The sequence below is a fragment of the Rhinoderma darwinii genome, chromosome 2 (assembly GCF_050947455.1).
Source record: "Rhinoderma darwinii isolate aRhiDar2 chromosome 2, aRhiDar2.hap1, whole genome shotgun sequence".
In the NCBI taxonomy this organism is placed as follows: Eukaryota; Metazoa; Chordata; class Amphibia; order Anura; family Rhinodermatidae; genus Rhinoderma; species Rhinoderma darwinii.
The window spans coordinates 144,936,644-144,959,123 of record NC_134688.1 but is presented as its reverse complement, the minus strand read 5'-3'; the positions used below and the strand labels follow the sequence as shown (position 1 = coordinate 144,959,123).

At 41.2% G+C, this 22,480-nt stretch overlaps 2 protein-coding genes across 4 annotated transcripts in view; one reads left to right on the top strand and one right to left on the bottom strand.

The window, feature by feature from the left end:
• PIBF1 (progesterone immunomodulatory binding factor 1) overlaps positions 1-11,626 on the bottom strand; it is a 179,883-nt gene extending 168,257 nt beyond the window's left edge. For both annotated transcript variants that reach the window (XM_075850252.1, XM_075850253.1), the window contains exons 1-3: positions 11,553-11,626; positions 8,367-8,618; positions 5,523-5,623 (exon numbers count right to left, since the gene is read on the bottom strand). In XM_075850252.1, coding sequence (XP_075706367.1) covers positions 5,523-5,623; positions 8,367-8,609 — 344 coding nt within the window. In that variant the 5' untranslated portion in view covers positions 8,610-8,618; positions 11,553-11,626. The remainder of the gene's footprint in view (positions 1-5,522; positions 5,624-8,366; positions 8,619-11,552) is intronic.
• A 286-nt stretch (positions 11,627-11,912) lies between these two features.
• DIS3 (DIS3 exosome endoribonuclease and 3''-5'' exoribonuclease) overlaps positions 11,913-22,480 on the top strand; it is a 56,090-nt gene continuing 45,522 nt past the window's right edge. The window contains exons 1-3 of one of the 2 annotated variants that reach the window (XM_075852331.1): positions 11,913-12,028; positions 12,316-12,548; positions 21,443-21,600. In XM_075852331.1, coding sequence (XP_075708446.1) covers positions 12,330-12,548; positions 21,443-21,600 — 377 coding nt within the window. In that variant the 5' untranslated portion in view covers positions 11,913-12,028; positions 12,316-12,329. Of the gene's footprint in view, positions 12,029-12,136; positions 12,198-12,315; positions 12,549-21,442; positions 21,601-22,480 lie in introns of those variants that run through there. The other variant, XM_075852332.1, reaches the window with a different exon arrangement.

Here is a 22,480-nt window from a genome sequence, read left to right as displayed (position 1 = left end):
GATTAATTCCCAATATCCAGTTTTAAACGAGCCCTGAAAACACATCTATTTAGACAGGCCTAGAACATTCCCTAATCTGACTCCTTTCCATGGCCCCCCTTTTACATTAGTCATGAGAACATGACCCTCATTCAGCAGTATCCCCCACACTCCTTGCACCCTAATGCACTTCATGTCTGTCATATACAGATACTGGCTGGTGACCGGCTCATGCAGATTTATGTGTACTACCCCATATGTATAAAAGATGGCTGGACCATTGTACTTAACAAGCAATTTTTACATTTTTTGGTCTCCCTTAATTCCTCATAGATGGTAAACTCTTGCGAGCAGGGTCCTCACTCCTCTTATTTGAATTGTGTATTAGTTTTGTCACTATGTAATGTTTGATATTGTTTGTACATGAACCCTGTAAATTGTAAAGTGCTGTGGAATATGTTGGCGCTAAAATTACATTGGACTTACATATAGAATGGTTATATAAGCGAACACTGAACTATAGGTATTTTACAAATGGAAATACCCTGTAAGCGAAGGATGAGAAAAACCTTGTTGCCAGGTCAAAATGGTGTTCATACAACTAGGATTTCCTCCAGCTCTCCACGAAATCATCAGCTGGTACAATCCAGTGGAAAAAATTGTTTTATATTTTTTTTTACTGTTCGATTCTTTAACAATATTTATAATACAATAATTATTTTTATAGTCCTACTAGGGGGACTTCACTATGCGATCTGATAATTGCTTTTTTTTTTTTTTAATGCTTTGGTATACTTAGTATACCAGCACTATACAGGGTGGGCCATTTATATGGATACACCTAAATAAAATGGGAATGGTTGGTGATATTAACTTCCTGTTTGTGGCACATTAGTATATGGGAGGGGGGAAACTTTTCAAGCTGGGTGTTGACCATGGCGGCCATTTTGTATCCAACTTTAGTTTTTTCAATGGGTAGAGGGTCATGTGACACATCAAACTTATCGAGAATTTCACAAGAAAAACAATGGTGTGCTTGGTTTTAACGTTACTTTATTCTTTCATGAGTTATTTACAAGTTTCTCTTTGTTTACAGCCATTGACATGTCGCAGAGGTTAACACGTGAGGAGCGGATAGAAATTGTATTGATGTCTGGTGAACGCAGTACCCGGGTCATTGCAGCAGATTTCAATGCAAGACACCCTACGAGACCACCCATCTCCCATACTACAGTTTGCAAACTGCTTGCCAAGTTTCGTGAAACCGGTTCAGTGTTGGATTTGCCCAAATGTGGACGCATGAAAACTGTCACTAATGAAGAAACATCAGTGGCTGTCCTAGCTTCATTCAGCAAGAGCCCACAGCGTAGCACTCGCCGCATGTCACTAGAGAGTGGCATCAGTCGAACATCCCTTTGGCGGATATTAGCTACTCACAAATGGCACCCTTACAAACTCCAGCTGCTGCAGCATCTCAACGAGGATGACCCAGAATGGCGCACTGAATTTGAAGAATGGGCAAAACAAAAATTGGAACAGGATCCTCAGTTTACACAGAACATTTTGTTCAGTGATGGGGCAAACTTTTATGTGAATGGTGAAGTTAACAAACAAAACCACCGCTATTGGTCTGACACTAACCCACATTGGATAGATCCCTCCAAGACTGTTGGAACACAAAAAATGATGGTATGGTGTGGTATATGGGGTACAAAGATAGTGGGGCCATTCTTCATCAATGGAAACCTCAAGGCCACGGGATATCTGAAATTGCTACATGATGATGTGTTTCCCTCTTTATGCACTGAAGCTGGCACGTTACCTGAGTTTTTCCAGCAAGATGGTGCACCACCATATTATGGGTGTCAGGTCCGAGCATTCCTAGATGAACAGTTTCCTGGAAAGTGGATTGGTCGTCGTGGGCCAGTTGAATGGCCCCCTATGTCTCCCGATCTGACCCCCTTAGACTTTTATCTTTGGGGTCATCTGAAGGCAATTGTCTATGCTGTGAAGATACGGATGTGCAGCAACTGAAACTACGGATACTGGAAGCCTGTGCTAGCATTTCTTCTGCGGTGTTGCTATCAGTGTCTGAAGAGTGGGAGAAGAGGGTTGCATTGACAATCCAACACAATGGGCAGCACTTTGAACACATTTTATAAGTGGTCAGAAACTTGTAAATAACTCATGAAAGAATAAAGTAACATTAAAACCAAGCACACCATTGTTTTTCTTGTGAAATTCTCGATAAGTTTGTTGTGTCACATGACCCTCTTCCCATTGAAAAAACTAAAGTTGGATACAAAATGGCCGACTTCAAAATGGCCGCCACGGTCAACACCCAGCTTGAAAAGTTTCCCCCCTCCCATATACTAATGTGCCACAAACAGGAAGTTAATATCACCAACCATTCCCATTTTATTTAGGTGTATCCATATAAATGGCCCACCCTGTATACAGGGGGTGTGGTGCGATCTACAGGGGGGGGGGGTGCTATATACAGGGTGGCACTATCTACATGGGCACTGTGGAATTATATTGGCATCACCTACAGGGGACACTGTGGCTCTTCCACATATCACTGTGTGTGACACTATGTGCGTAATTATCTACAGGGAGTACTGTGGCACTATGTGGGCACTATTTACAGTGGGCACTATGTGCGCACTGGCACTATGTGGGCAATGTGGCACTATCTACAGTGGTATTGCATCAGTATCTACATGGGCACTGTGGTGTTTTCAGGGGGTTGGGACAAAAAAAAAACTAAAGATTTAAATTCATCCAACGTCCATGAAAAACGTATGGCAAATGGCGGTTAAAAACGGTCAGACGGACGGGAAATAGCTTAAAATTTTGAGACATATTGATGCAAAACAGCCGTGTGTATATAGCCCTCTTCACAGCAATCCAGGGTGACGGAGAGAGGAGGACTAATTGTCACAGAGCTCTGCAGTGTATGTATACATGTGTGTGTATATATATATATATATATATATATATATATATATATATATATATATATTATAAACAAAAAGTGGTCTTTTTCACATTTTTTGTGATTTGTCTGCTCATAACAAAAATTAAAAACACTGAATTAATTAGACTAATCTAAAAAATGAAAACCTCAGTATTTAAAAAAACAAAATAGAAAATGGAAAATTTGACCTGGACATAGGGGCATCAATGACCCTTGGTCATTAAGGGGTTAATTAATCAACGATCACAACATCCTGTGGAAGAGAGTTCCATAGTCTCACAGTAAAGAATCCACGTCTGATGATGGTGAAACATTATTTCCTCTGGATGTAGAGGATGCCCCCTTGTCCTTGTAACAGGCCTAAGTGTAAAAAGATCATTAGAAAGATCTCTGTACTGTCCAATTATATTTGTACATTGTAATTAGCCCCTAAGCCGTCTTTTTTTCTTAACTGAATAGCCCCAGGTTTGATAACCTTTCTTGGTACTGCAATCCGCCCAATCCCTTAATTACTTTGGTCACCCTTCTTTGCACCCGTTCTAGTTCAGCCATGCCCTTCTTATACACAAGTGCCCAAAATTGTACACAATATTCCATATATGGTCTGACTAGTGATTTGTATAGTGGCAAAGCTATGTTCTTGTCATGGGCATCTATATCTCTTTTGATGGATCCCATAATTTTATTTGCCTTGGCAGCAGCTGCCTGGCACTGGTTGCTAACGGTAAATGTATTCTCCACCAATATTCCCAAATCTTTTTCAGTAGCAGTTTTACCAAGTGTTTTACCATTTAATGCCTAATTGTAAAATCTGTTTCCTTGGCCCAAGTGCATAACCTTACATTTATCCACATGAAACTTAATTTGCCATTTCTTTGCCCACATCCAGCTTCCCCAAATCCCTCTTAGTGTTACATTATCCTCCTCTGTGTTGATTACTCTACAGAGCTTAGTATCATCTGCAAATACTCCGATCTCAGCCATTAGAGAAAAGGCCTGGCTCTCTTCTGACAGCCAAGCACCCACTCCAGCCTGCAATGGACAGCCGTGCAGGACTAAGACTAGGCCGCCGCGATAAGACGGCAGCCTAGCTTAAGGGCTGACCGCTGCGAAAAGGCGTATTGGTGGTCACTAAGGGGTTAACGACAGAATTTTGATTTAAAGGATCGTCTGCTTCCCAACAAAAAGTAGGTGTGCTGTAATGCAGAAAATAGTACTTCTATCCCTTACAAATTATGTTTGGAAACACCATCTGAAATAATAAATCTCAAGTAGTTCTTCCACAAGGGAATTTTCTAATCTGAAAATTAATAACAATGAACCAGGACAAAGATATAACGTTACAGTGGAAAACAAATGTTGTCAATTATTCAAAATTAAAAAGCAATACAAGATCACAGAAAGGAAATAGAACAGAACATGCGGGGGAAAGAAAGTGAATTTACTCCACAAACCACCCAATGATGATTTTCCTGCAAATTGCTCAAAACCTTGTCATGGGAAAGATCACATCTAATGTATTCTAGAGGATCCAACATTATTACGCTGGATGCATGAGATTGCCAGTCAGTAGAGAGCGTATGTGCCAGAGAGCCCGGGCTCCCTTCAATCAATATGTTTTCATATAAAACACATATACGCAGGGATTGTACAACCCCTTGTATGCAGTGATTGGAACGCTTATGTACGGAGAAGAAAATCTAAGCAAATCTCAACCTATTTTACTGTGGATACATAGATTATCACAACAAATAATCTTACTTTATAACCTGAACATTTATTAAACACTTTGCTTCATTGGCCTTTTAAACTATTTCAAAATGTGAGCAGAGACTATAGGGATTGGGTTTGTATGGACAGCATGTGTATTGCTGGAGACACACTTCTCTATGTAGAAGTTCTTTGAAAAAGACTAGCCGTATTTCATCAGACCTTTGTACACGGCACACCATACAGTAGACCCTCCGAGTTCAGGGCTTAAATTGAACCTGTCGCTAATGAATAAATGAAAGAAATTACATTAATGAAGGAAATGCTTTCTTTCTATCCCCCATCCATTTGGGGGGGGGGGGGTATCCACACGTATAATACGAATAGAGAGAATATAATGTCAGTGACATGTTCCCTTTAAATGGTGTCAATGGCAAACTTGAACATTTAGTATCAGTAAAGGAAACATAAAAATTTTCAGGACATAGAACCCCTTCAAGGCATGGGCATGAAAAATATTTTTTCCCTGAAACCATACATATTGGGGCAGATATACAAATAATTACGTTTTAGAAAGTGTTGACATCAATGGGAGAGTCGGGCGAAATAGGCCCGAAGATTGAGCAGGACGCATCTTTTTCCCACTACCTGAAATAATATACCCTACAGGGGACAAGGTGCTCACCAGAGTCTCCTGAACGGCACGAGCCCCTAAGGGCTGTATGGAGAGCGGTCTGGACATTAACAGCGTCATCCTTTATGGCAGAAGGCCATGGTACATCGGTGTTATCGGTTTAGATAATCACTTAGGAATTGAAGAACCCGGCCCCTAACACATTACATGACATCTTACCTGGTCTCTTCCTGCTGAATTTTGGTTTGTGTGTCAAGTCTTAAAGCCAGTAACTGTTTCTGATGAACCGTGTCATTCAATTTCTCTTCAAGCTCCTCAATCTATAAAACAAAATAAAAAAACACCATAAAAATAAACATTGGAAAAGTGGTTATTGATTTCATTAAAGAGACTCTGTCACCAGATTATAAGTGCCGTCTCTCCTACATAATGTGATCGGCGCTGTAATGGAGATAACATCAGTGGTTTTTATTTTGAAAAACGATCATTTTTGAGCAAGTTATGAGCTAGTTTAGATTTATGCTAATGAGTTTCTCAATGGACAACTGGGCGTGTTTTTACTTTTTACCAACTGGGCATTGTACAGAGGAGTGTATGAGGCTGACCAATCAGTGACTAATCAGCGTCATACACTTCTCATTGTTCCAGCCCAGCTTCTCTCACTGCACAATCACACTGTGCTGTGGATCATGCTGGGTTGGAACAATGAGAAGTGCAGGACACTGATTAGTCACGGATTGGTCAGCGTCATACACTCCTCTGTACAACGCCCAGTTGGTAAAAAGTAAAAACACGCCCAGTTGTCCATTGAGAAACTCATTAGCATAAATCTAAACTAGCTCATAACTTGCTCAAAAATGATCGTTTTTCAAAATAAAAACCACTGATGTTATCTCCATTACAGCGCCGATCACATTATGTAGGAGAGACGGCACTTATAATCTGGTGACAAAGCCTCTTTAACAAATGGAGTAGTCTAGACAACACTGCTATTAATCAGATACTAAAATTGGAAACAAATACTGGATAATACTAGAGCTTAGGTAAATGAAAATACTCACTGACAGAAGTAAAACGCAGATACAAGCCATTAAATTAACAACAAGCATGCAATAAATCCAACTTATATGTCTGTATGACCGTCAGGCAACTGCACTGCCAGGAGACCCATAAGATCCAGTTGTCTGACCTGTTTGATGAATAAATAGATAAATAGTGCTGCAGTCCGCACTGTGAAATAGTCCGTATGTGAACTGCAGCATCATTTACTAGCTATGTGGCACTGACTCAGGTGCTCGGCTGTTTCAGACTTTGAAAGGAGTGGCAGGGCACATGCCCGACAGCTGCTCCATTCAAACTCCTCCTGGCTAAGGTCGTGTGATTCTAGCGATCATTTTTGGTCCCAGCGGTGAGATCCCCACCAATCTAACATTTATCACCGATTCAGTGGATAGGTAGTCAAATTTCTGGTGGAATACCCTTTAAAGGCTATGTAAACCTTTGAGAGAGATTTTTTTTATTTTTTTATAAAAACGTCAGTCAGTGTGTTTGGTGCAACTTTCAAATTTAGTTTTTATTTAAAAATATTTTAACTTTTTGAGGTAAAGCTGCTCTGTATTCTGTATCTTTCGCTAAAACCAGAATCCGTCAGTCCCGCGGACCCGACGGGCTCAGTGTCAGCGGGTCCTGCGTGTCTCTGGCACGCAGGATCCACTTGTAATCTATCACATCTAAGTTATGAACTTATATGTGATGAATAACAGGTGCATCCGCTTTCACTGAACCTGTCAGTCCCTTGGTCCCGACGGGTACAGGATTCAGCAAACGATACAGCTGCTCTGTATACAGATTGCAGTGCAACGGTATCGCAAAAAGTAAAAATCATTTTGAATAAAAACGAATTTGAAAGTTCCACCAAATACACTGACTGACTTTTTTTTAAATAAAAATCACTTTCAAAGGTTTACATAGGCTTTAAAATGGTTATTCCCAACTGAGACATTTAGGGCATATCCATGTCTGACATATACAGGTCCGAGCTCTAGCACCCATACCTACATCAAGAACAGGGGTCACCCGACCCCCATTTCGCCTTGTGAGTCGGCCGCTAGTGACCCCCATTCTTGATATAGGTGTGGGTTCCAGAGCTGGGATCCCCATCTATCAGACATTTATGGCAAACCCTGTGGATATTTCAGGATTTTTTCTGCCCAAAAGAAAAAACGGTGTGAACTAGACCAAAAACCTATATATATGATATTGCAACTTATTAAAGGGTTATTTCCATTATGGGGAGAGATGGAATATCGCGGTCTGACTATCGCGGATCCCTCATCGATCCTGTGAATAAAGGAGTTACATCACTGCTTTAGCATTTTGGCTCCTTCAAAGTTTCTCCCTGCACAGCGAAGCTACCGGCCACTGGCTGTGCAGGGAACAATAGCAAAACCGCATTCACTTAAATGGTGATGTGTTTCAGTTCCCTGTACAGTGAGTGGCCTGTAGAGACGCTGTGCAGAGAAAACCTGTGTAGCAGTGATGTCATCGCTTGCTGCAGTACCAGGGTTTCCCTCTAAATCTTCTTCTAGTAGTATTAGACTCTGTTCACATCACATTTGTCAACTACGTTCAACATATGCGCCTGGAAAGCTCCAGACACATGCGATGAACGTATCAATAGGCGCCCATTCAGCCAGCGTATGGAAAAAGTGTACTTCTTACTTATAAAAATGTGTTCTATCAGTGTGAACAAGCTTTGGACTTTGTTAGATAAATGTTACAATTGTAGTATTTAACCAGCTATAGAACAGAGATAAATACACGTGTAACAATGAGTGAAAATTATATTTGAAGAAGTGGGAACAGTTTTCCATTACCAGTATCTTGCAGAATCCCTAATGTTAGTCAGATCAGTGACAAATCTTTACATTGTTTAGATTTAGTCCTCCGGGTTTTGACATACAGAAAATGGCACCCATGATGGCGGCTGCCGCATCCGCTTTACCTTCATTTTACCACAAACTTACAGAAGACAGTTCTACAGCTCATAAAGGATGAACATACTTTGGTCAGGTATTCTCCTTTCAGGTTGTCAATCATCAAGTTTTTTTGGGAGAGCTCTATCTTCAGAAGCTGAACATTATGAAGAAGCTCCTTCCTTTCAATCAGCTGTCTAGTGATTTTAGGGGAACCATTACGCTCCTCGGATGAAGAAATGTCATCTGTGGGCACCGTGGTTTCCAGGCTGATGTCCTCTGACTCCAGAGAGCTGGAGACGTTTACTTTTCTGCTAATTTTCCGAGACATATTTAGTATCTAAAGGAGTCAAATAAAAAATATTTCTCATTACAGTTACAGTATATTATTCACCCAAAACAAAGGTGTTTCCAATGTGACCGAGCTCATGCCGCTCTGATTAACCGTAAAGAGAACCTGTCCCCTCTCCTGACAGATCTATTTTAGTAAATACTTGTATTACTCATGAAATAATTCTGAAACTTATGTTCTTAGAACTCTTAAAGCCCTGTTCACACTGAGTTTTTTTGCAGGCAGAAAAATCTGCCTGAAACTTCCTTCAGGAATTCTTGCCGCAATTTTTGCTGAGTTTTTTGCCCGCAGCCACTGAGCGCATCGGGCAAAAAACACAGCAAAAAAACGATTTCTCTGCCTCCCATTGATTTCAATGGGAGGTCAGAGGCGGAACGATATGCCGTTTTTTTTATTACCATGAATGGCTAAAAGCCACCGTGGGAAAAAATGCCTCCGCCTCCCATTGAAATCTATAGGAGGCGGTTTTTGGACGGTGTTCGGCGCTGATTCCGACGCAGTTTACGCATCAAAATCAGCATAAAAAAAACCCTGTGTGAACTGGGCCTAACATATACCGTTCCTATGTTTTTCCTCATATGAATAAGGCTGAGTTCACACTGAGTTTTTTGCAGGCAGAAAATCTGCCTCAAAATTCCGTTTGGAATATTGAAGCAGATTTTGCTCTGCCTGCACGCCGATTTTCGCTGTGTTTTTCACCCGCGGTCATTGAGCGCCGCGGGCAAAAAACGCAGCGAAATACGCTTTCTCTGCCTCCCATTGATGTCAATGGGAGGTCAGGGACGTAAACACCCAAAGATAGGGCACGTCCCTTGTTTTTCCCAGGAGCCGTTTTTTTTGCTCACGGGAAAAAAACGCCTCTGCCTCCCATTGAAATCAATGGGAGGCATTTTCAGCCGTTATATGGCGCATTTTCCAACGAGTTTTCCGCGTAAAAAAACTCACTGTGACCCTAAATGGACAGCTGAACATTACCATTCTCCTTGTCGCAGGGGTGTGTCCCTATACAGTATTACTGTCAGTGCCGATTGGACATTGCCAGTCACACCCCCTAACGGGTAACACCCAGTTATCAATTTATTCATAAATTTCTAAGAAGAATAACAGAGGAATAGCACAACGTAGAATTCTGAGAGAAGATGCTTCTGAATTTCATGAAGAATAGAATTATTTACTGAGACATACATGTCAGGAGAGCTCACAGATCATCTTTAAAGGGGTTTTCCCATCTTGGACATTTATGGCATATCCACAGGATATGCTATAAAACTCTGATAAATGTGGGCCCCACCGCTCTAGAACTTATCTCTAGAACGGGGCCCCGGGACTTATGGAAACAGCTACGCTCATTGAGCTACGCTGTTTGCATAACTCCCATAGTAGTGAATGGGAGTTACGGAAACAGCGTAGGACGGCGAGCTACACTGTTTCCGGAACTCGGTATCAATGGAAACAGCGTAGCTCAGTAAGCTTAGCTGTTTCCATAAGTCCCGACCACCTAACCAGGATGTGGCCGGAAGGCAGCGGAGCCGAGTAAGCTAGAACGGGATTTAGGGGCCCCGTTCTCGAGATAGGTGCGGGTCCCAGAGGTGGGATCCACATCTATCAGACTTTTATGGCATATTCTGTGGATAGGTCATAAATGTCCAAGATGGGAACACCCCTTTAAGGCCCCCTGCACACGCAGCTGATTTTGGTGCAGAAACTTCTGCGACTGAAAATCTGTTCCATTCATCCGAATGGGGTTGTTTCTGCAGCAGGCACAAAATCTCCCACGTGTACACGGGCCTTAACTTTAGTTACATTTATTCCTTGAGTAATGGAAAGTTCAGCAACTTTCTAATTTGCTTTGTATTTCAATTCCTCACCATTTTCCAAGATCTCTGCCTGCTGTCAGTTAATGGAAACACTCTTGTTTACATCCAGATGCTGAAAACCTCTCTCTTCTCACAGCTGAGAGTTTGCTACAATTGTATGCATGCTAGGTACTCCATCAGCAATGTCCTGATAGTTTGCTACAAGGTATCAGTTTGTAGTGCAGCCGTAGTAAACTCCCAGTTGTGAGGAGTACTCTTATTTGTTTGTAGCCCGGGCCATAGAAATTTGAAAAGATCACTAAGTGGTCCAGGAGCTGTAACACCACTGTCCTAAGTGACAGGATCCAAGAACAAAGTAAATCACGTACTGGGGAACCTTGAACTCCGGGGGAAATAAAAGATTTACTGTCAGCCATGCAAACAATTCAAATTTATGAGTTTTTTTCACTTCTATTATTATAGGGTTTCTAATATTGCAGAGGGGGGGGGGGGGATTCCGGTTATAAGAATTGACCAACTATCTATTGGATAGGTGATAACAGCTAGATCGGTGGTGGTACCACTGCTGGGACCCCACTGATCACCAGAACAGGGGTCCCGTGTCTCCGGTTCCCCCAGCCACAAGATTGCCTGCCAGGAGGAGTTGAATGAAGTGGCAGCCAAGCATGCAACATCATTCAAAGTCTATGGCACTGATGTGTTCTGGCGATCAATGGGGGTCCCAGTGGTCGGACACCCACCTAGCCAGTTATGATGACCTATCCAACCCTGATACCAATACAAAATACGACGAGATAACCAATCACCTTCATTGACACACTTTCAAGACGATGGGAGCACTACACAATCCAGCATGCCCTGATAGGCTTTAAAGTCAAAGAAAAAAAAAACATAACATACAGTCACGTGACGGAACTTGGTGCACATGCTGGAACTTGTAGTTCTACAAGGGCTGGTAAACCACAGTTCACAGCTATACATTGTGTGCAGAGTGGGAGACTTGGGAACAGGCAATAAGCATATATCCCTGCGCTTACATAAACTAGAAGAAAAGTATATAGAACAAGAAACGTGTAACTGCGTGTAACATCACCACACTACATACCCGGCTCCCACTGAGCTCTGGCGCTGCTACAACCGCCTCAATGACCACAACACAACCGAACCCGCCTGCATTGCGCCTGCGCTTTGTAGCCACGCCCACCTCTAGTTCTGTCAAACGACTTTTTCCTCAAACTCGCACCATACATTTATCATGCGGCGCCAAAATCCTAAATGAAAAATAAAAGAATGTTAATTCGATATATTTTAATATTAATAATATTCATTCCTGTATCCCGTAGCAACCAAAATAAACGGTTACTGATCATTGGAAGGTTTAGCCACGTGATCCCATACGATATGCCAGTTACTTCCGGGTTTGCGGGTCACATCTCGTTTTAACCTGCTGAGCTCCGGATTGGTTCTTGTGTGACTTCTTCCTTTTTCTACACGTGGGTATTGAGCATGCGCAGTGCAGGACTAAGAGGAAACGCGTGAACTGTGAACAGACGTGGAAATCTGTTACGTTTTGAAGTATAGGTAAAGTATGTGTAGCTTGGTATAACTGCCCGGTATAGGATGCCAGGCTCTGGTGATGTTCAGTTACGTTAGGCTTGGCTAGTACTGTGTGGCTGGCACTGTGTGTCTAGTCTGCTTATTGCTAGGATAGTGACGAGTCCCATATTACAGACCTGAGAAACCTACTGGGGTATAGGGAACGTGTTCAAGTCCTGCGATAAGTCGCCGTGCCAATGCTTGCAGTGCGACCTAAAGCTTAAGTTAAAACTAGCCGACTACCTAATAATATATTTATTTTTTATTTTTAGAACCAGCTAAGAAAATGTTGAAGTCAAAGACGTTTGTAAAGAAGACTCGATCTGGCGGCATCCTAAAAATTGTCAGAGAACATTACCTGAGGGATGACATCACCTGTGGATGCCATGGATGCGATGAGTGCCAGCAGGAGAGCCCGGTCCTGCAGATGGAGCCCGTCCTTCAGAGTTCTGTCTGTGAATCCCCCCATTACATATTACCTGACACCAATGTGTTACTGCACCAGGTAAGACATCATGACGCTCCTTACAGCTAAACTATTGTCGCGAGATTTGGGGGTTCACCAGTCAGCCATGTACGTGGTAACAGGGTCAGTGCTGTATAGACTCCCTGGTTTACAGGATCCGTCATAGGGATTCTCTGACAATGTTCTGATTCGCTTCCATTGTTGTCAAGTCAAACATTTTCACTTTTTTAGGTTTATTTTTCATGCAGTTTCTGTAAAATTGCAAGAAAGTCAGAATGCTCTTTTTCTTTCATGTTGGATATAAGTAATAGGAATCACATTATAAGTGGCCTATCTTGTACATGATGTGATCGGCGCTGTAATGTAGATTACAGCAGTGTTTTTTTATTTAGAATAACGATCATTTTTGACGGAGTTATGACCTATTTTAGCTTTATGCTAATGAGTTTCTTAACCCTTTCCCCACCTATGACGGAAATGAACGTCCTAGTCGGCTGCTAGATCACACACCATGACGTTCATTTTCGTCAGTGTTTCAAACTGTAGCTCTGTGTAAACACAGTGACAAGCCCGCGCTGACAGCTGTCCTAGACAGCTGACACATCAGTCTTGCCGGTCAGCGGACCATCACTGCTGCTTTTGGCAATTAACCCCTTTAAGTGGTTTGAAGCACATCGGCAGCCCCGACAAAGTGATCGTGGGGGCTGCCGATGCTTGTTGTGGAAATCGGAGGCCAGACAATGACCTCCGTGTTGCCATGTACAGAAGCCTCGGAGAAGCAGCCTCCAGCCGGTCCTCCGAGGCTTCCTGTCAGAGTGACTGTCACGTCACAATGACATTTAGAATACATTACACTACGTAGGTAGTGTAATGTGTTCTAGCAGCGATCAAAGCTGCAAGTCTAAACGTGCCCTAGTGGGACAAGTGAAAATAAGTAATAAATGTTTTGTTTTTTTTAAAAGTGTAAAAATTAGTTATAAGTTCTATAAACACAAAATGCTTTTTTTCCTATAATAAGACTTTTATTATAGGGGGAAAAATGAACACGTTAAAAAAAAGTACACATATTTGGTATCACCGTGTTCATAACGACCCCAAATATAAAACTATAATGTTATTCTTCCCTCACGATGAACACCCCAAAAAAACAATAAAAAACGATGACAGAATTGCAATTTTTTTTGGTTACCACCGCTCCCAAAATAAAGACTAAAAAGTGATCAAAAAGTCGCATATACCCAAAAATGGTACCAATAAGAACTACAAACCGTCCCGCAAAAAACAAGCCCGTACACAGCTTTTTTGACTAAAAAAGAAAAAAATTATGGCCCTCAGAATATGGTGACACAGAAATTTTTTTTTTTATATAAATAAGTGATTTTATTGTGCAAACGCTAAAAAAAAAAGGAAAAAAAACCTGTATACATATGGTATCGCTATAATCGTACCAACTCGCAGAATAAAGTAAATATGTGTTTTATAGCGTACGGTGAACGCCGCAAAAAAATTAACTAAAAAACTTTGTCAGAATTCCTGGTTTTTAGTCAGGATTGCAAAAAAATGGAATAAAAAGTGATCAAAAAATTGCACGTACCTCAACATGGTACCAATGAAAACGACAGATTGTCCCACAACAAATAAGCCCTCACACAGCTCCGGTGGAGAAAAAATAAAAAAGTTCTGGCTTTCAGAATAAGATCGGGCGCCATTTATCAGTGTGACACCGCCACATATCTGCCGATTATTATTTATTTACCCCATTATTATACCCTCTTATTATGCCCCTGATGTACCCCGCACAGATTACATATGTCCTCACAGTAAAACCTTAAACAAAACTACTACCAAGCAAAATCTGCTCTCCAAAGGCAAAATGGCGCTCCCTCCCTTGAGCCCTGCAGCGTGCCCAAGCAGCAGTTTGCGCCCACATTTATGGCATTGCCATACCCTGCAGAACCCGCTTAACGTTTTATGAGGTATTTGTCTTCTGTGGCACAAACTGGGCATAACATGGCATATCGGTGGAAAATTGCAATTTTCACTTTGAACCATCTGCTGTGCATTAACCGCTTTGCGTACTATGACTTAATTGCACGTCATAGTGCGGGGGTTGATGTATGGAGCAGTCTCACGTGCTGAGCCAGCTCCATACGCTGCGGGTGTCAGCTGTGTATTACAGCTGACACCCAGGACTAACGGACAGTTACATCGATCGCTCTGTTACAGAAGCCTGTAAGAATATACTATCCAATGATCGCTGGATCAAGTCCCCTAAGGGGACTAATAAAATGTGTAGAAGAATTAAAGTTAAAAAAAAGAATAAACTTTTCCCATTTTTCTTCTAAAGTAATTTAAAAAAATTAACAAAATTGGTATCGCTACGTCCGTAAAAGTCCGAACTATTACAATATACCATTATGTAATTTGCACGGTGAACACATAAAAAAAAGTAGTAATTGAAACCGCCAAAATCGCTGTTATTTTTTTTTTTGTTTTTTGTCACCTTGGCTCTAAAAAAAAATAAAAATGTAATACAACTTTTTAATCACTTTTTATGTACCAAACAATGGTACCAATAAAAACGACAGCTCCTCCCGCAAGAAATAAGCCCCCACACCACACTCTTGATGCAAAAATAAAAAAGTTATGGCTCTTGGAAGGTGGGGAGTGAAAATCTAAAATAAGAAAGCAAAAAATGGATCAGTCCTGAAAGGGTTTATTTCATTTCTAATAAAAAAACGTATTGCTTTATAAAAAATAGTTGTTTTTTTTTCCTCATTTATCCCTTGTGAAAATGACAAAATTCAACATTTTAGTGGAAAAAATTTTGATATTAATTTTCGTGGCCTAATTCTAATAGTCTGCAAGACCTGTGGGGTCTAAATGCTCACTATACCCCTACAAAAATTCCTTGAGGGTCTTTCCAAAATGTGGTAACTTTTGGGGTGTTTCCACTGTTTTAGACCCTCTAGGGCGTTTGCAAATGCGACATTGCACCGAAAACCATTCCAGCAAAATCAGAAATCCAAATGGCGCTCCTTCCCTTCTGAGCCCTGCTGTGGGTCCAAACAGCAGTTTATTACCACATATGGGGTATTGTCGTAATCAGGAGACATTGCTTTACAAATGTTGGGGTGCATTTTCTTCGTTATTCCTTGTAAATATTAAAAATTTCTATGTTTCAGAAAAAAAGTAGATTTTTATTTTTACAGACTAATTCCAATATATTTAGTGAAAAACCTGTGTGGTCAAAATGCTAACTATACCCCTAGATAAATTCCTTGAGATGTGTAGTTTCCAAAATGGGGTTAACTTTTGGGGAGTTTCCACTGTTTTGGCACCACAAGACCTCTTCAAACCTGACAAGGTGCCTAAAATATATTCTAAAAAAAAAAGGGGGCCCAAAATCCACTAGGTGCTCTTTTGCTTCTGAGACAAGTGCTTCAGTCCATTATCACACTAGGGCCACATGTGGGATATTTCTAAAAACTGCAAAATTTGGGCAATAAAATATCGAGTTGCATTTCTCGGGTAAAACCTTCTGTGGTACAAAATTTTTTTTATTAGAAATTAATTTCGGCAAAAAAAAATGAATTTCTCAATTTCACCTCTACATTGCTTTAATTCCTGTGAAACGCCTAAAAGGTTAAAACACTTTGTGAATGCTGATTTGAATACCTTGAGGGGTGCAGTTTTCAAAATGGGGTGATTTATGGGGATTTTCTAATATGTAAGGCCCTCAAAGCCACTTCAGAACTGAACTGGTCCCTGTAAAAATAGCCTTTTGAAGTTTTCTTTAAAATATGAGAAATTGCTGCTAAAGTTCTAAGCCTTGTAACGTCCTAGAAAAATAAAAGGACGTTCAAAAAACGATGCAAACATAAAGTAGACCTATGGGAAATGGTAACTAGTGACTATTTTGTGTGGTATTACTATCTGTTTTACAAGCAGATACGTTTAAATTGAGAAAAATGCACATTTTTGCAAATTTTCTCTACATTTTGGTGTTTTTCAGAAATAAATACCAAATTTTTCCACTAACATAAAGTACAACGTGTCACGAGAAAACAATCTCAGAATCGCTTGGATAGGTAAAAGCATTCCTATGTTATTACCACATAAAGTAACACATGTCAGATTTTAAAAAATCAGCTGGGTCCTGAAGACCAAAACAGGCTGGGTCCTTAAAGAGGCTCTGTCACCAGATTTTTGCAACCCCTATCTGCTATTGCAGCAGATCGGCGCTGCAATGTAGATTACAGTAACGTTTTTATTTTTAAAAAACGAGCATTTTTGGCCAAGTTATGACCATTTTCGTATTTATGCAAATGAGGCTTGCAAAGGTACAACTGGGCGTGTTGAAAAGTAAAAGTACAACTGGGCGTGTATTATGTGCGTACATCGGGGCGTGTTTACTACTTTTACTAGCTGGGCGTTGTGTATAGAAGTATCATCCACTTCTCTTCACAACGCCCAGCTTCTGGCAGTGCAGACACAGCCGTGTTCTCCAGAGATCACGCTGTGTCGTCACTCACAGGTCCTGCATCGTGTCGGCACCAGAGGCTACAGATGATTCTGCAGCAGCATCGGCGTTTGCAGGTAAGTCGATGTAGCTACTTACCTGCAAATGCTGATGCTGCTGCAGAATCAACTGTAGCCTCTGGTGCCGACACGATGCAGGACCTGTGAGTGACGTCACAGATCTGCACTGCCAGAAGCTGGGCGTTGTGAAGAGAAGTGGATGATACTTCTCATCAGAAAGCCCAGCTAGTAAAAGTAGTAAACACGCCCCGATGTACGCACATAATACACGCCCAGTTGTACTTTTACTTTTCAACACGCCCAGTTGTACTTTTGCAAGCCTCATTTGCATAAATACAAAAATGGTCATAACTTGGCCAAAAATGCTCGTTTTTTAAAAATAAAAACGTTACTGTAATCTACATTGCAGCGCCGATCTGCTGCAATAGCAGATAGGGGTTGCAAAATCTGGTGACAGAGCCTCTTTAAAGGGGAGGTGTCATGAAATTATTTTTTTTTTTATCATATTGCTTTTAATATGATATTAACATAAATTTTATTTATTTGTGTTCTACTTTTACTTCTCTATGGGGGCTGCCATTTTTTTTTCATCTCTGTATGTGTCGATTAACGACACATACAGAGACGGAATACGGCACATACAACCCCATAGAAAATGCGAACGGGAGCCGTTCCATTCTCTGCAGCGTACGCCGTCTGTGTGGGAACGGCGCATGCGCTGCTCCCACACAGACCAAAACGAAGCTCGTTCGCAGAGCGAAATCCGTCGCCATTTTCTTGTGGACCAGAAGCCGCTGCCGGACTGTAAGATGACGACTTCCGGCCGCGGCTTCTGCCCATATTTTCAAGGAAGCCAAGGCGCAAGGAATAGGAGGCGGCGGTGGCAGGAGAAGGTAATTTATGTTCTTGTATCTGATGTGTGTATTCTGTTCGTGTTCTACTGTCGTCTGAGCACTGTATTTAATCCTCCTACACTGTGCAGTCGCTCAGAAAATGGCGGCACACAGTGTAGGAGATTTGAAGAGTCAAACCCCTCCTTCTCCTGGCACTAGCCAGAATAAGGGAGGGGGGGATTGTGTGAGGACACTAGAGCGAGTGTGTCTACCCCAAATTTGCAGCATAAAGCAATGAGGTTTCTTTACCACATTGACCATGCTGCAATTTTGGGAACTGCTCCCTCTAGTGCTCATCACATGGAAATGTTATAAATTAGAATCTAATTTATAATATTTCCTGACTTGTGAAAAAATGAAAACAATGTGTAATCACTTAAATAATTGTTTAACTAAAAAAAAATAAAGTTGTAGCGACACATTCCCTTTAAAGGGTTAATGCCCAACTGGACGTGTTTTACTTTTTGACCAAGTGGGTGTTGTGGAGAGAAGTGTATGACGCTGACCAATCAGCATCATACACTTCTCTCCATTCATTTACTCTGCACATAGTAACCCTGCATTGTTCACTATGTGCAGTTACTCAAGTGTCCTGACAATGAATAGACATTACCTCCATCCAGGACATGATGTGTATTCAGAATCCGGACACTTATCTAAAGTCTCTGGTTGATTTACAGCACAGCAGGCGTAGTCTTACCAGATTACGCTGTAAACTGTCATTTACATCGAGACTATGCCTGCTGTGCTGTAAATTCCGATTTTTTTGGGATGTTTACAACCCGAAAAACGACTGAAAACACTAAGTGTGAGCATACCCTTAGAATGATGAAAGTGAAGTGAATGACTTTTCAGTTGACCGGTTCACATGGCGTGTATTTGACACGTTTTTTTTTTTGCGCATTTTACATGCCAAAAAACGCATCAGAAAATGCTTGATTACACTTGATTTTGCATGTTTGTGTGTGTGTGTGTGTGTGTGTGTGTGTGTGTGGGGGGGGGGGGTGCTCATCGCTGATTCTTCCAAACAGCTGATAAGCGGCTATGAACTATCAGCGGCGCCTGTGCATACTCCAATCTGACACACACACACACACCTCTGCTACACACAGTCAGCACTGCTACGTACATACATACTCAGCTCTGCTACACACACACACGCAGCACTGCTACATACATACATACATACATACATACATACATACATACACACACACTCTGCACTGCTATACACATCACTACTACACAGACACACACTCACTCAGCTCTGCTACATCTGACAAGCTTAGCTCCACACACCGTCCTCACTGAAAATACATCTAGCGACAGGGGCTGTCGAGTGTCACGAGAGCGGGGGTCTGTGAGAGCGAGAGAGGGACAGACAGACACACACACCTTACCTGCAGTGCAGCCGGTCTTCATAATGGGGCTTGCTATCTCCCTACAAACTGGCTTCTCTGCTGTGTGACTCTGACCAGCGTCTGCGCAGTACAGAGCCAGATAGCAGAAGCCATGAATGGCTGCTGTTCATGGAGTCCTATGCCCTGTGCTGCCGTATTCCATCTCTGTGTCGTTAATCGACACATACAGGGATGAAAAAAAAAATAGCAGCCCCCATAGAGAAGTAAAAGTATGAATACATTAAAAAGTAGAGAGTGACAACACAAATAAATCTAATTTTTTTTTACATTAAATTACAAGCAATATAATAAATCAATTACAAAAAAAATCATGACACTTTCCCTTTAAGCCACTCGCGTTTTTTATGGCCGTTTTTGGAGCGGTTTTCAATAGTCTATGAAAAACTGCTCCAAAAACGTCCCAAGAAGTGACCTGCAGTTTTTCACGGCTGTTTTTTTTTACGCGGCCGTTTTTAAAAACGGCTGCGTAAAAAAACGGCCTGTCGGAACAGACCACCGTTTTTCCCGTTTAAATCAATGGGCAGATGTTTGGAGACGTTCTGCTTCCGATTTTTTTTTCTGGCATTTACGCCCCGAAAAATGTCAGAAAATAGACTGTGTGCACATACCCATACATTTTAATCTCTCTACTAATCCGCAGTAGTTTCAGGGGTCAGACCCCCGACGATCATAATGTCATGGCGTATCCTATAAATGATAACATAATAGGATGGGAATAAAGGTGGGTATACACCTAAAAATACAATTAATGGCATATAGATTTGATATGCTATAAGTGATAGGTAGGGGTATGACCGCTGGCCACATTTGGTATTTGCTAAAAATGGTAGTGGAGAGAGACTATACTTGCATTACCATGGAAAAGTAGGATCGAGCATCCCCTGCTTGGGAGTTATTTGGGGATTTTAGCAGTCAAAACCCTTTAATGAGGCATTTATATAAAATATCTATTCAAAATAAGCGTCCGCACAATATCTCCGTGGTTAGCACTGTTGTGTTGCAGCACTGAGGTCCTGGTTTCAAGTCTGACCAAAGACAACATCTGCATGGCGTTTATGTTCTCCCAGTGATTGCGTGGGTTTCCTTCGGGTGCTCCGGTCTCTTCACAAACTCCAAAAGCATACTGAAAGGTTAATTGGCTTCCTCCGAATTTAGCCCTAGTGGGTATGTGCCTTTTAGGAAGGGAAATTAGATTGTGATCCTACATTGACAACTTGGACTGATGATCATGATGACAATATCTGTACAGTGCTGCGGAATATGTCGGTGCTATATAAGCAACGGGAAATAAATATGCTATAAACCTTAATTGTCACAAAATCCGTAAGAGTTAATGCACTTCGTGAAAATGTTATATTTCACGTGAGAGATGTCCGCTAGCACATTGCCGCAGTCTGTCATCGGTCTCAATCCAGGAGCTACAAACTGCTTGCATCCTCCAGATGTGTCTAACTAGCAGCTGCTAAGAATTGTAGTTTTCATTCATGTATATTAGGAAAGTGTTATAATAGTTAAAGTACAAGTTACGGAGAGGCAAAGTCCCATGCGGACTCTCTAATTTCCACCTGCAATGCCCCTTGCATAGATCTACACAATCCAGTTCTGGGTCATGGCTGCTATCTTCCACTCCTCAGCAGATGACCGAAATCCATAATGTGGGGGGAGGTCTGGCGTTGTCACCTACAGGCAGTGTAACTGGTTGCTAGGCAGCATATTGTACGTATTAGTTAATAGACTCAGTCTGACTTCCTAATAAATAGTTACAATGATTTCGGAAGTGGAGCTTCACTTACAGTGGTTTTGGGAGTAGCATATTGTCCATTCTAGAATCCTATGTTTCTTTGTATACTTGACACCCTTATAAGTATGACTTTTTGCATGCTGTTTAACACGTTTTTCTTTTGCGTTTATGTTTAGACAATTCATGGATTTTTTTATTACTGGGGCAATATTTGTTTCTTTATTCTAAACATAACAGATTGTTTGATCAGATGCTATATAATTTTAATTTCTTAACCTCTCATTTCTGGAAAGGTTTTAATCGTGGCTCATTTTCATGTACCTCTTTGTGTTTTAGATTGATATCCTCGAGGATCCCGTCATGCAGAATGTGATATTATTGCAGACTGTCCTCCAGGAAGTGAGGCGTCGCAGTGCACCAGTATACAAGAGAATAAGAGATATGACAAATCATCCCGAAAAGTACTTCTATACATTCACTAATGAACACCATCGGTAATTCTGAATAACTATTCATCTACAGGCTTTATGTTGGGAAATATTAATGATATATTACCTTGTATAGTTGATGTTTGTGTATTGTTTTGTTATCTATGTCGGATGATTGATTGCGCCCACCCCATAAAAACCCACATCTGTGGAATGTGGCCCATCAGATACTGATTGACAGCACGCCTGTCAGATCCTTTTTATTCCCCATTCACAAGTGACATTAGCGGATCATCATAGTTTGTCAAACTAGCAGGATCAACTAAAAGAAATGTGATGTTCGTGCCCATGTTTCAATGCATGTGTTTCTAATTGGTGGACTAAAGAATGAGCCTACAGTTGTATCTAGAAAATTGCATAGATATCAATTCCTTAAAGAGGCTCTGTCACCACATTATAAGTGCCCTATCTCTCCTACATAAGGAGATGGGCGCTATAATGTAGGTGACTGCAGTGCTTTTTATTTAAAAAAAACAATCTATTTTTACCACTTTATTATTGATTTTAGATTTATGCTAATGAGTTGCTTAATGCCCAAGTGGGCGTATTTTTACTTTAGACCAAGTGGGCGTTGTACAGGGGAGTCTGTGACGCTGACCAATCGGCATCATGCAGTCCTCTCCATTCATTTACTCAGCGCATAGGGATCCTGCTAGATCCTTATGTGCTGTCTTATACTAACACATTAACAATACTGAAGTGTTTAGACAGTAAATAGACATTCCACGGGATGTCTATTCACAATCTCTGCACTTCGTTACTGCTTCTATGGTAGTTACAGCAGAGGAAGCGTGATCTTGTTGTAACCTGTCATTTACAGCGAGATCTCACTTCCTCTGCTGTAACTACCACAGAAACAGTAACGAAGTGCAGAGATTGTGAATAG